A 13,230-nucleotide genomic window follows, 5' to 3' on the forward strand; every position below is an offset into this window, starting at 1 on the left:
TCAAGAGAAAACAATATGTTAAGCCTCAAAATTAGTAGTAAAATTAAATTTAATAGATGGATGGTGGTACTGTACGACTTTAATTCCAACACTTTAGGCAGAGGCAGGCAGATCTCTGTGAGTTCAAGATTACCCTGGTCTACAGAGTGAGTTTCAGAGTTACAGAGAAACCCTATCTTGAAAAGCCAAAAGAATAAATTAACAACTTTAATCATTTTAACTAAGATTGAGATATATGATAAACTAACTGTAGTTTTATTATACAAGCAAACCAATTAATTATTACCTTAAAACTGTTGATTTTAGTTCCTTTCTCCAACAAAACACACTATCCTGTTTTGAGCGCTCCCTTGTCAACACTTCTTTAAATTATAACCACAACTACTGCAAACTACAATAAATGTCAATCTGAGGGCTAGAGAGGTGGCTCAGAGGTTAAGAGCACTGACTGCTCTTCCAGTGGTCCTGAGTTCAAGTCCCAGCAACCACATGGTGGCTCACAACCATCTGTAATGAGGTCTGGTGCCCTCTATTGGCCTATAGGATATATGTAGGTAGATTACTGTATACATAATAAATAAATAAATCTTTTAAAAACATGTCAATCTGAATAATAAAGCTATTTCTTACTAAGTTAAAAATGTTTCAGCACTCGGGAGGCAGAGGCAGGCGGATCTCTGTGAGTTCGAGACCAACCTGGTCTACAAGAGCTAGTTCCAGGACAGGCTCCAAAACCACAGAGAAACCCTGTCTCAAAAAAACAAACAAAAAAAAAAAACACAAAAACAAAAAAAAAAAAAAAAAAAAGTTTAAATTTGAAGCCAGAAAACAGATTTAAACAACAACAACAACACACTAACCCACACTGCCGTCTTGGTTATCAGTTGTTTCTTCATCGGCCTGTTGAATAGCCTTCCGCTTTCCTCTTGTGTACATATAAGGATTGCTCTACAAATGTTCAAATAAAATCCATTAACATTTAGTGTATGTTCACACAGAAATTATTCTTTAAAGGAAGACATAACTATAAACAAATTCTAGCAGTAATTTTTGAATATAACAAATGTTAAACAAAATGATTAATTAGTACCCTTAAATGGATTATGCACTAAACAGAGATTAAGTCACCACCGAATTTTACCTCTTCTGCTTCATTAAACACTCCCAAATCTTCAAGTTTTTTCATCCGCTGTCTACGCATCTTTTTCATGTCATCCATCTTCTGAAGTACAGCTTCAGCAGTGCTTTAAAAATAGTAATAAAAATATTTCAGCAAGAAGCACTAACTTAACTTGGTAAAATATTCAAACACTTCTTTCCATTAACTTAAACACATACATAGAATAAAGGTTACCAAAAGCCATTCTCCTGCATGTTTCACATAAATCAAACAGATTATAGTATTCAGGACAGGGTCAGGGGTGTAGCTCAATGGTATTGCACTTCCCTGGCATACACAAAATATTCAATCCCTAAAAGGGAAAAGGGAGGCAGGAGTCATGGTGATGGCAGATACCTTTGGTCTTAGTACTTAGGAGGCAGAAGCAAGCACATCTCTGAGTTCAACGGCAGCCAGCTACAGTTTTTGTGTGTTGTGTGTGGGGGTGTTAGTAAAAACTCACAATCCGTCTCTAATATAGATTGTTCCAGATACATAGTTTTGATCTTAAGCATTTGTACTTACTTTGTTATAAGCTTGTCAAATAGCACAGACTGGTTCACAGTACTGTAACGACTTCTAATCCTACAACTTCTTCGAACTTCAACATCTCCATTCTGTTCACGTAAATGTTCTGTACTCTGAGCAATGTTTCTATTCCTCAACGAGTGAGTAACTGAAATAACTTTGTCTTCATAGATATGTACAGAAAAACAGATTTCAAATAAGCATTAGCAAAACAACTTGAAAATGCACAGGCCACTACTTTAATATAGCAAAATTATACCACCTCAAACTTGTTTTTCTAGAAAAAATTTTAAGTTACAACATATCCCTATGGTATGAGCTAATGCGCTTCAGAGAAGAAATGTCATATAAAGATTCGTATCAGACAGTTTAAAGCAGCTTGCGATAGCTCCAAACTGAAACTCAAGTCTATCAAAAGAGGATGAGATACAGTCAGGTGTAGCAGAGCATGTCTGCAATCCCCACCATCAAGAAGCTCAGGCAGATCCTGAGTTTTTTAAAAGATCAGCCTGGGCAGTAAATCATGGTATATTCATATAACAGAATCCTACTCAGCTACAAAAGTAGCAACATAGACAACACTTAAAATTAATTTTGCTGAATGAAATGATAAAAAATATCCTGTATGATTTAGCTTACATAAACCTCTAGGTAATGCAAGCTAATCTACAGTAACAGAAAACAAGTCAGGCAGTGGTGGTGCACACCTTTAACCTCAGGATTTAGGAAGCAGAGGCAGGTGGATCTCTGTGAGTTCTAGGCCACCCTGGTCTACAGAGCAAGTTCCAGGACAGCCAGGGCTACTCAGAGAAACTCTGCAGGAGCAAAAAAGAACATTGGTGATTACTTTGGAACCAGAGGGCAAGGCAGGAACTGGAAGAGTCGAGATAGATTCTATGTGAGTGTCTTAGTCACTGTTCTATTGCTGTGAAGAGATAGCATGACCAAGGCAACTCATTAACCCCCCCCAAAAAACATGAAAGCATTTAACTGGGGGATTGCTTAGTTTAAGAGGTTTAGTCCATTATTATCATGGCCTGCAGCATGAGGGCATGCAGGCAGTTTGCTGAAGCAGTAGCTAAGAGCAACATCTTGTTTAGTAGATGGAGAAAGGGAGAGACACTAGGCCTGCCTAAAGCTCACCCCCAGTGTCAGTTACTTCTCCTAAAGCTTCCATCTTCTAATCCTACTAATTTTAATCACAGTTCCACCCCCTGGAGATTTAGCATTCGAACATAGGAGCCTATAGGGGCCATTCTTATTCAAACCACCACAGGAGTTTGAAGAAACTTTTAAGGGTAAAGGGTATTTTTACTATATTAGTATATAATGGCTTCTTTTACATTCTATGTCAAACCTAACAAAGTACACAATTTATGCACAGGCTATTATATGTGCTCCAATCAACCTATAAACATTATGAATCACGTTTTAAAAAGCTGAAGTGTTGTTAGCACAACTTACCTTCTTTGCACTCTTCTTTTTTTTTATCAGCCTGCTGTCGAGCCAACTGTCTATATAAAAAATATGTTAAATGAATTAAAAATAAAATTGACAAGATATTTAAATTCTACATTCTATACAACAAACTGAGATGGAAAATTAAGTCAAAAAAGAAACTCAAGACACTTAAAAAATCCAAGAAACATTGAAAACATTTACATGTTATGATTAAACAAATGTCTATTTTGAATTCAATGATTAATCCATTTATTTTTGTTTTTTTGAGACAGGGTCTCACATTGTAGCCCAGGCTATATGTGAACTAATTTCAATACTCCTGCTTAGCCTTCATTTTTATTTACTTTTAATTACGTGTTTGTGCATGTAGAGTCCAGAAGAAGGTGTTGGATAGTCTGAAGCTGAAGTTACAGACTATTCTGAGACTCCTTACATGGCTGCTAGGCATTGCGTTTGGGTCTTAGCTGCAGAGAACTATCTCCAGTCTTAGTGTGCACTACCAACTCCCTACTAACTCGTAGACAAACAGAAAAATCAAGTCAAAGCATCTTATTTGATATAAGAAGTGAAATTCTTGGACTAAATCTTTATTTACGTAGTTGAAGGAAACACTGCATAAAATCAAGTTTCACACATATCCACAGCAATCTTATAACCTTGAGAAATTTGCAGTTCTAAAGTGATATGTTAATTGTTTTCTAAGAACAGTTGCTTGCTTGAAACTAATCCCAGCATTTGAGAAACTGGATCAAGCAGATCATTAGGGAGTGTTCACAAACTAAGAAATCCAGGCACACAGATTTCTAGGTTCAAGGCCAGCCTGGTCTATATATCAAGGCCAGCCAGGGCTTTACAGGGAGACCTTATCTCAAAAAGTAAATCATGAATAAAAACAAAGGGATAACCACGAGTTCAAGGCCAGCTTTAAGTGCTTAATGAATTTAAGGCGAGGCTCAAGTAGAGAATTGTCTGAAACTAAACACCCACTCCATGCCAAAAAAGAAAAAAAAAAAAAAAAAGTATAGAAAGTCTACTGAATGGGGAAGGAGGAATCCAAGCCTTAAAAAACAGGACTCCATCATATTTCAAATCCTATGAATTAGTTTAAATTTATTGGCATTATTCTTTATAAGCACAAACATTATTCTTTAAAATGAAACAGTTCATTCTTTTAAAAAAACACTTCCTAGTTATGTCTAAAAAGTCTTGGGTTCTATTTTCAGCATCAAAAACAAAAAAAGAAAATAAAAAAAATATACAAAATCAACACAGTACTTGCTGCACAAGCATAAAGATCTGAGTTTGGATTCCCAGTACCCAACTAAAAGCTGGGAGTATTATAGCACAGGTATAATATCAACACTGGGGTGGGGGTGGAAGTGGGGGTGGGCTGAAACAGGCAGATGTCCAGAGGTTACTGACTAGCTAGCCTAGCTGAAGTGATGAGCTCCGGGCTCACTGAGAATTCCTACCTTAAAATAAGGTAGAGAGTTATGGAAGACACCCGACATGGACATCTGGTCCACAAAAATTCATGCATGCCCCTACACACATGTGCATACACCAAAAAATGAACTCATCCCACACAAACATAAAAGGAAACTTTCTAGAATATTTCACCCATATATCCTTTGAAAGGTGTGAATAGTATTACCTCTGTACCTTTCTTGGGACACAAGTAAAACCAAAGAGAAAATAAAGGCTTTTGATTTAAAGCAGGGCCAGTATGATGACTCAGTGGGTAAAAGCACCTGGCACCAAGGCTGTTGACCTCAGTTTTATCCCTGGAATCAACATAGAAGGAAAAATCCCTGACAGCTGTCATCTGCATGTATACACGCTCACTCAATCAATAAGCACAAAGGGAAAAAAAAGTTTGAAAGGTTTGAGTAATTCATTGAAGAGTTAGTTTAGGCTGATAATTTTTCCTTCTCAAGGAGCCCTGCCCATCAAACCATGTAAAACACTTCGGAAGTAATTAAAGTAATAATTTTTTTGTTGCTATCTTACTGAACCAGATGGGTTTTTAATTTTACAGAAATTACTAACTTTTTTGTGAAGTTGCTGGATAGTCAATATATTATTCTTGTCAGCCATTCTGTGGCTGTCAAAACCATTGGACACTGTAGCATCAAAGCAGCCATAGATAAATAAGCCCAAAATTGCGTAGAGTTGTGAGCCAATAAAATCTGTAAAACCAGATTTAAGTTTCCTAGACTTCAACTTCTATGAACTTAATTTCCTAGGAAACTGCATATACAAGCTAAAACATTTCACAAATCTCATGTATTTCCTGAAGATCGCTGGTGTGCTCTCTGGACCCTAGTCAAGCACAGCATGAGCAAAGAAATATATAGATCCACCATTATGGAATGGGTACTCAAATTTTCTACATCTTCTAACAATATTGGTTATCTGATCTTTCAGACAGACGGAAAATGTGGTAAAAAAAGGAATGAGAAAAAGTTATAATATAGGGTTGCTGTCAACAGAAAAGGGGAACAGCAGGAAGAGTACATCACCAAGAAACCCTGTGGAGAGCAAACAAGGAGGACACTCCACATCAATCCACTTTCACAGACCTGCCTACACACTCACATGCACACAACACATGTAAAGTAGTAAATACATCAAGTAAAATGGGAAAAAAAAAATCAAGTTAAAAAAAATACTATTTTAAAGCCACTTTGAATTAGTGGTCAAACATCTTTTATTACCTTGTGAAATGTCTGCCATTAGTAGTGTGTTTCTCTGTTCTTTCCATATTCTTATCAAAACTAGAATCTGAAGAAATCTGTTCTTTTTTCCTCAAAGATCTTAAAGAATGCGTATGGCGGTAGATTTCAACTTCCTTAACTGAGGAGCCATCCTTTAAGAAAAATTAAGAATGTCGTTATAGGTTTGACTTTATTAGTTAAGACCAACCCTAAGTCCTAAGAATCTTCTCTGATTATAAGTTAATAATAGTTTTTTTGGTTTTTTCGAGACAGGGTTTCTCTGTGGTTTTGGTTCCTGTCCTGGAACTAGCTCTTGTAGACCAGGCTGGTCTCGAACTCACAGAGATCTGCCTGTCTCTGCCTCCCAAGTGCTGGGATTAAAGGCATGCGTCACCACCGCCCAGCAATAATAGTTGTTTTTAGTGCAGGATGATTTTTACACTTCCCCAAGAAACAATAAATCAAACAATTATTTTATTACAAGAATCAGTAAAGACTATGAAACTGAAAATACAGCATTTACTAGCAGGCCTGATGAGTGTGATCAGAAGTTCAAGGTCATCCTAAGTTTCACAGAGTGTGAGGCTGAGCTGGAAATACCCATACCAAAGAATATATAAGGTCAGCTAGGTGCTTCGGTGTTAAAAGGATTTCGCTTCCAAATCTGAAGACCTGAATTAAAATCCCAGGACCCATATGGTGGAAGGAGAGAACAGACTCTTACAAGCTGTTCTGATTTCCTCATGTACTCACACACACACACACACACAAATAAATTAAAATGTATATATCAAAAGGAACTACCAACGGAATAAAAAGGCAACCCACTGAATGGGAGAAAATATATCTACTATATACAAACAATATTTCTTCTTTGGATTTATTGAGTTATGGGGCACTGGTGGCACCCGCCTTTAATCTCAGCACTCAGGAGACAGAGGCAGGTGAATGTCTGTGAGTTCAAGTTCAGCCTGTTCTACAAAGCGAGTTCCAGGGCAACTAGGACTGTTACACAGAGAAAACCTGTCTCAAAAATAAATGAATGAGTGATAAATATTGAGCTGGTCAGTAATGGCACACACTTTTTTTTTTTTTTTTTTTTTTTGGTTTTTTCGAGACAGGGTTTCTCTGTGGTTTTGGAGCCTGTCCTGGAACTAGCTCTGTAGACCAGGCTGGTCTCGAACTCACAGAGATCCGCCTGCCTCTGCCTCCCGAGTGCTGGAATTAAAGGCGTGCGCCACCATCGCCCGGCATAGCACACACTTTTAATCCCAGCACTCGGGAGGTCGAGGCCACCCTGGTCTACAGGCCAGCCAGGGCTTTACACAGAGAAACCCTGTGGTGATTATTTTGTTTGTGCTATAACAAATAAAGTTTGCCTGAAGATCAAGAGTGTGGAGATAAGCCGGGCAGTGGTGGCGCACGCCTTTAATCCCAGCACTCGGGAGGCAGAGGCAGAAGAATCTCTGTGAGTTCAAAGCCACCTTGGGCCACATGAGATTGAATCTGTCTAAAAGAGAAACAAGAGTTCACACCTTTGAGCCCAGCACTTGTGAAGTAGAGACAGGAGTGATAAAGCTAGATGGTGAGAGAAATATTAGGCAGGAGGAGACAAGATCTTGCCCCCTTCGGTCTGAGGATTCCATAGAGATAAAGTCTCTCTAGTGGCTGGCTCTTTCACTTCTTTGATCTTTCAGCACTCACTGTGATATCTGATTCTGGGTTTTTATTATTATATATAAAGACCAATTAGAATTCACACTACAACCCTGTATTGGAAAAACAACAACAAAATTATTTTATTATTGTTGCCTGCAAGTGCCTAGTACCCGTGGAGGTCAGAGGAGGGGGTTAGATCCCCCTGAATTGGAGTTACAAACAGTTGTGAGACATCATGTGGGTACTGGGAGTTGAACCCAGGTCCTCTGCAAAAGCAATAATTGTTCTTAACTACTGCCTCATCTCTCCAGCCCCAAACAACTAATACTTCAACAAAACTTAAAAGAGCAAAGGAAGGCAACAGATAGTTCTCCAAAGAAAATACAGCTAGCCAATATATGGAAATATGCTTAACATCATTAGTCATTACTGAAATGCAAATAAAGCATAATATTACACTTGGAATATTTATCTTCCCTCTCCCCAAGCCAGGTATGGTGATGGAGCACATCTTTAATTCCAACACTTGAAACCTGGACAAGCATATCTCTGAGTTCAAGGCTAGCTTGGTCCAGGACAGCCAGGGCTACACACACACACACACACAAAAAAAAACCCTATCATGAAAAGCAAACAGAAGAATTTGAAAAATGGCATACGTGGCTGGGCCATGGTGGCGAACGCCTTTAATCCCAACAGAGGCAGGTGAATGTGAATCTCTGTGAGTTTGAGGCCAGCCTGGTCTACAAGAGCTAGCTAGTTCCAGGATAAGATCAGATACACAGGGAAACCCTATCTCGAACAAACAAACAAACAACAACAACAAAAAAAAAAAAGGAAAGAAAAACGGCATACAAATACAGAAACATACACATAAGCTTGTGAGACCAAAACAGTATGGTCGTTCCTTAATAATCAGAGAATTACAATACAATCCAGGTTTTAAAAGACACCACTTCTGAGTGGGTATACAGCCAAGGAAATAAAAGCAGGGCTCAATCAGATACTGCACATCCATGTTCACAACACAATATTACAATAGCTAAAAAGTGGGATCCACCCAACCATCCATTCGCAGAAGAGTAGATAAATGCAGTGTGGGGCTATCAAGATGACTCAGGAAGGCACTAGTCATGAAATCTGATTATCTGAGTTCATTCCTCAGGGCCTACATAGTAAAAGATGAAAACTGACTAACCTGCCCTCCCCAGAAAAAAAAATAACCTAACACTTTAAGTTGTGAAAAATTCAATATAATATCATGTCTTCAAAAAGAATGAAAATTTAGAGAGATGGCTCAATAATTGAGAGCAACTGTCCACTCTTCCTGAGGACCTGAATTGATTCCAACACCCATGTGGTGGCTCACAACTGTCTGTAACTCCAGATACACATGTAAGCTATTAGTGCTTTATCTGGTCATCCAAACTCTGGACCTGCTGACTATAATCTCACTTATTTCATCAAATCCCTATTCTAGCTCTTTATGGTTTCCTAGTATTGCAACTTCTAAACCTAAATTAAGAGACCTTTCTGGCTCCTACTTCATGAAGACTGTCATGTTACCCAACTTCATAAAGCTCTTCACTATTCCATGACAAACCCCTACTCACAATTTCAGCACTTCACTAAACTATATGCTTTTTACTTTACAAAAAAAAAAAAAGTATAAGTAACCCAAGCTGGACTTCTACCTCTACCTGTTAGGTACAGGAATAGGTCACTATACTAGGCTCTTAATATAATTCAAAACAAAATTTCCTTCGAGGCCAGCCTGGTCTACAAGAGCTAGTTCCGGGACGGGCACCAAAGCTACGGAGAAACCCTGTCTCGAAAAACCAAAAAACAAACAAACAAACAAACAAAAAAACCCAAAAAACCAAAATTTCCATATATTGCACAAATTAGTATTGAGTATTTCTCCAGATGTTTAAATAAATACAAATTTAAAAAATAGCATATACACACACTTCTATATGCTGCAGTGTCAATAAAACTGTCTCAAAAATCAAACAGCTGGGTGTGGGTGGCACATGCCTTTAGTCCTAGCACTTGGGAGGTAGGAGCAGGTGAACCTTTATGATTCCAGGCCAGTCTGGTCTATATAGAAATCTCTTAGCTAGACCAGGCTACATAATGGAACCCTGTCTCAAAAATAAACATACAGACTGTGAGACTGAGTTTGGTGCTAGAGTGCTTGCCTAGCTTACTCAAAACTCCACAAAAGTATAAGTGAATACAATCCAAAATTCTTGTATAATCAACTCCCCCCACATATACCTGCTCTACCCAGCCTTAACTGGTTCTTCAGAAACAAAAAACCCCAAATTTCTTGATATCAAAAAGTTCCAGACTTGTCAAAGCACAAAAATTGATAATGGCTAGTTAGTTAACTCATATACATTAAGAAAAAAACAAAACACAAGCTGGGCAGTGGTGGCGCACTAGGGAGGCAGAGACAGGCGGATCTCTGTGAGTACCAGGCCAACCTGGTCTACAAAAGCTAGTTTCAGAACAGGCTCCAAAGCTAGAGAAACCCTGTCTCAAAAAACCCAAACCAAACCAAAAACCCCACAAATCCCAACAGATACCAGCCAAAATGTCAAACATTCCACATCGCATCCACATTTGTCCAGAAAATGCAGGTGAGGACTTACCAAACAAACTACATGCTGGTAACTTAAGTGCCTGCTACCACATTAAAAAACCTACAGTCAATGCAGATGAGAACTAACCTGCTCAAAGTCAAATAATGTTACAGAATTGCCTCAAATAAGTAAATAAAAGAAAAAAGAAAGAGAAAAAGATACTATGTAGTTATGAGTCACTCTCAATACCTTCTGGATTTAAAGGTACTCTACTAGTAAACCAGGAAAAAAGTCAATGAATTAGAACTAACAAATTTATAACCACCTGAAGAAGTACCATCTCTACTACCATCTGTTGATAAATGAAACTGGGAATTAGGAAGCTTTCAAATATCAGGATAATGGGAGTTAAGTCTTCGAAAAGTACATTTGACTTCAAGGACCAGACTGAATACAAAGCCTCCATATTAGAAAGCTTTTCAGACACAAAGCTATCCCATTCTTGGTACTGATGAGGTTTGTAATAGGAATCTATTATCTTTGAGAACTACTCATTTCTTCACACCCAACCTAACACTTCCTAACTAACCTCTAATCAGAAGGCCTACAACAGTGCCTTGATCTATAGAAGGAAGATTTTATTTCAAAAAGATGGTATGTGGTCAGGTAGATGGTGGCACACGCCTATAATCCCAGCACTCCCCAGCACCAAGCAGGTAGCTCTTTGTGAGGTCCAGGCCAGCCTGGTCTACATAGCGAGTTACAGAGCTACACACACACACACACACACACACACACACACACACAAAAAACCCTATCACATTTAAAAAAAAAGAAAAAAGAAAAAGAAAAAAGCCAGGCAGTGGTGGCGGATGTCTTTAATTCCAGCACTCAGGAGGCAGGCAGATCTCTGTGAGTTCGAGGCCAGTCTGGTCTACAAGAGCTAGTTCCAGGACAGGCTCCAAAGCTATAGAGAAACCCTGTCTTGAAAAACCATAAATAAGCCGGGCGGTGGTGGCGCACGCCTTTAATCCCAGCACTCGGGAGGCAGAGGCAGGAGGATCTCTGTGAGTTCAAGACCAGCCTGGTCTACAAGAGCTAGTTCCAGGACAGGCTCCAAAACCACAGAGAAACCCTGTCTCGAAAAACAAAAAAAAAAAAAAAAAAAAAACCATAAATAAATAAATAAATAATAAATGCTAAGATATATAGTGTAAACGCTAGCCCGGAGACTATCCTCTTCCTCCTACATTCCAAGCGCTCTCTCTCCATATGGTATGGATGGCATGCATACAACGCTTAGCTAACAGCTTTGTGAATAAGAACAACCCAAAACAAACGCTGCATCTATGTGCCATGCTCTGTTCTAGAATACAGTGCTAACAGAAAAATAAAACAAACACGCCCCTATAGAGTTACATTTGATTTAGGGAAAAATATAAACAAGACAAGTTAGGCGATTATAGTTATCCTAGAAGGTTGTAATCACTACAACAGCGGGCAAAATAAAAGATCACATAAAGGGAACGTGTTTGTAATTCCGAGTAAGAAATGTTGAGCCTACCCAGACCTCTGCCCATTCCTGCACCTGAGACTCAAATCCCTCCCGAAGTCAGGCCCCAATACAAGGCCATCACTGCATCAACTAAGTGGGCACCGCTGTCTGTGCTACTGCCACCCCAGAGCTCCTATCCGTCTTTCTGACTTCCAGGCTCCTGATCAGCTCTCCGGCCCTATTTTTCCTACTACCATAGCGACCCTCACTGCTACGAGACCATCACTACCTGTTTCGGTAACTTTACTGTGGCCTTCTTAACCGCAACCTTTTTGGTGAACGCTGTCCCCTTCCTCCACTGCCACAGCGGGCAGATGTCTTCGGGACTCTGACTTCAAAAGTCGCACTGGTTCTCGACAGGCAAGAAGCATTTGATGCGAGGTCTCCATTCTCTGCAAACATCCCCTTGTAGCTACTGTGGCTGCGGCACGGCGAGCCAGGACAGCAAAGATCCAGGAGGCAGAAACGTCGAAGTTCCAGCTTCAGAACTTCCTCCCGCTCTCCTGTTGATCTTTCTGGGGTGCATTTCTTTATCTGTCACACGGTTGTCATCACCGCAGACCCTCTAAAGCTTGTCACGAGACTTAAAGGAAGGGCACACGAGGTGTTGGTGGCCGTCCCTCCACCTTATGCAACCTGATATTTCACTCCGCCGAGGTCCTGATCATGGAACCTCCCTGGACCGTAAGTGGAGGGCAGTGGAGTCTGAGTTACCGGCTGTGCTCGCACTCCCTAAAATGTCCCTGTGCACGTGCGAGCAGTCAGCAACCTCGGGGTCGCACTCTCCCGACTGACGCGAACCGGGGACACAAGGAAGTGGGGGGGAAGAGCGGCCCCAAACCACCTCGGCTCGGCCCTACGCGCCGCTTCGGCTCTGGTGGGCCCTGGCTTCCTCTTGCGTAGAAAGAGGTGGCGACCAACTGCTCAGCCCGCTTCCAGTCAGATCTGTCTCACCGGAACCTTGGAACCTTCCAGCACCCCTGCGCGGCACGCCGGTTCCCCCCCCCCCGGTTGCCGGTCCCCACCCGGCGCGGCTCCACCCCGGGTCCAAGGGTTCCCCGCCCCAGGCCGGTACTCACCGCGGTAGAGTCCACAGATTTCCCCGCGCCTCGGGGTGAGCCGGGCCGCCTCCGGCCGCTGTCCTTCAGGCTGAGGAACTCGTTGGACAGGTCCAGAGAGTCGGTGGCCGAAGAGGTGGTGGAGCGACTGTGCAGCTCCAGGCTGCTGCGGAGGACCACCATGGTGTCCCACTGCGGGAGCCGGAACCCGTTGTGAGGGAGAGGGTGCGGAGCTCCAGGACAGGATTGACTCTCAGGCGCTGGCGCGCTCTAAATTCTGGCGCCACAAACTGCGCGCCCAGAGGCCTCAGAGGACGCGCGCGTGCGGAATCCCTCCGCCGCCGGTTCCGCCCCCGCCCTCCGGCCCCGCCCCCTCCGCCGCTCCGAGACCCACAACCCTGAGACTCTCCTCCCATCTGCTGAGCGCTGGAGCCTATGCCGACGTGAGCTGGGACTCAAGCGAGCCGCGAGGAGCGCCCAACTGGAACTTGAGACGTCTTTCTTC

The 13,230-nt window shown here is 41.2% G+C and overlaps 1 protein-coding gene across 1 annotated transcript in view; it reads right to left on the bottom strand.

Annotated features, from left to right (window-relative positions):
* Positions 1–13,000, bottom strand: part of Atad2 (ATPase family AAA domain containing 2) — a 48,734-nt gene extending 35,734 nt beyond the window's left edge. Inside the window, exons 1-6 of the mRNA XM_057792545.1 lie at positions 12,747–13,000; positions 5,866–6,017; positions 3,152–3,201; positions 1,685–1,850; positions 1,142–1,244; positions 861–948 (exon numbers count right to left, since the gene is read on the bottom strand). Of these exons, the coding sequence (XP_057648528.1) occupies positions 861–948; positions 1,142–1,244; positions 1,685–1,850; positions 3,152–3,201; positions 5,866–6,017; positions 12,747–12,908 (721 nt within the window). The 5' untranslated portion in view covers positions 12,909–13,000. The remainder of the gene's footprint in view (positions 1–860; positions 949–1,141; positions 1,245–1,684; positions 1,851–3,151; positions 3,202–5,865; positions 6,018–12,746) is intronic.
* Between the last annotated feature and the right edge of the window lie 230 nt (positions 13,001–13,230).

The sequence above is a fragment of the Chionomys nivalis genome, chromosome 17 (assembly GCF_950005125.1).
Source record: "Chionomys nivalis chromosome 17, mChiNiv1.1, whole genome shotgun sequence".
In the NCBI taxonomy this organism is placed as follows: Eukaryota; Metazoa; Chordata; class Mammalia; order Rodentia; family Cricetidae; genus Chionomys; species Chionomys nivalis.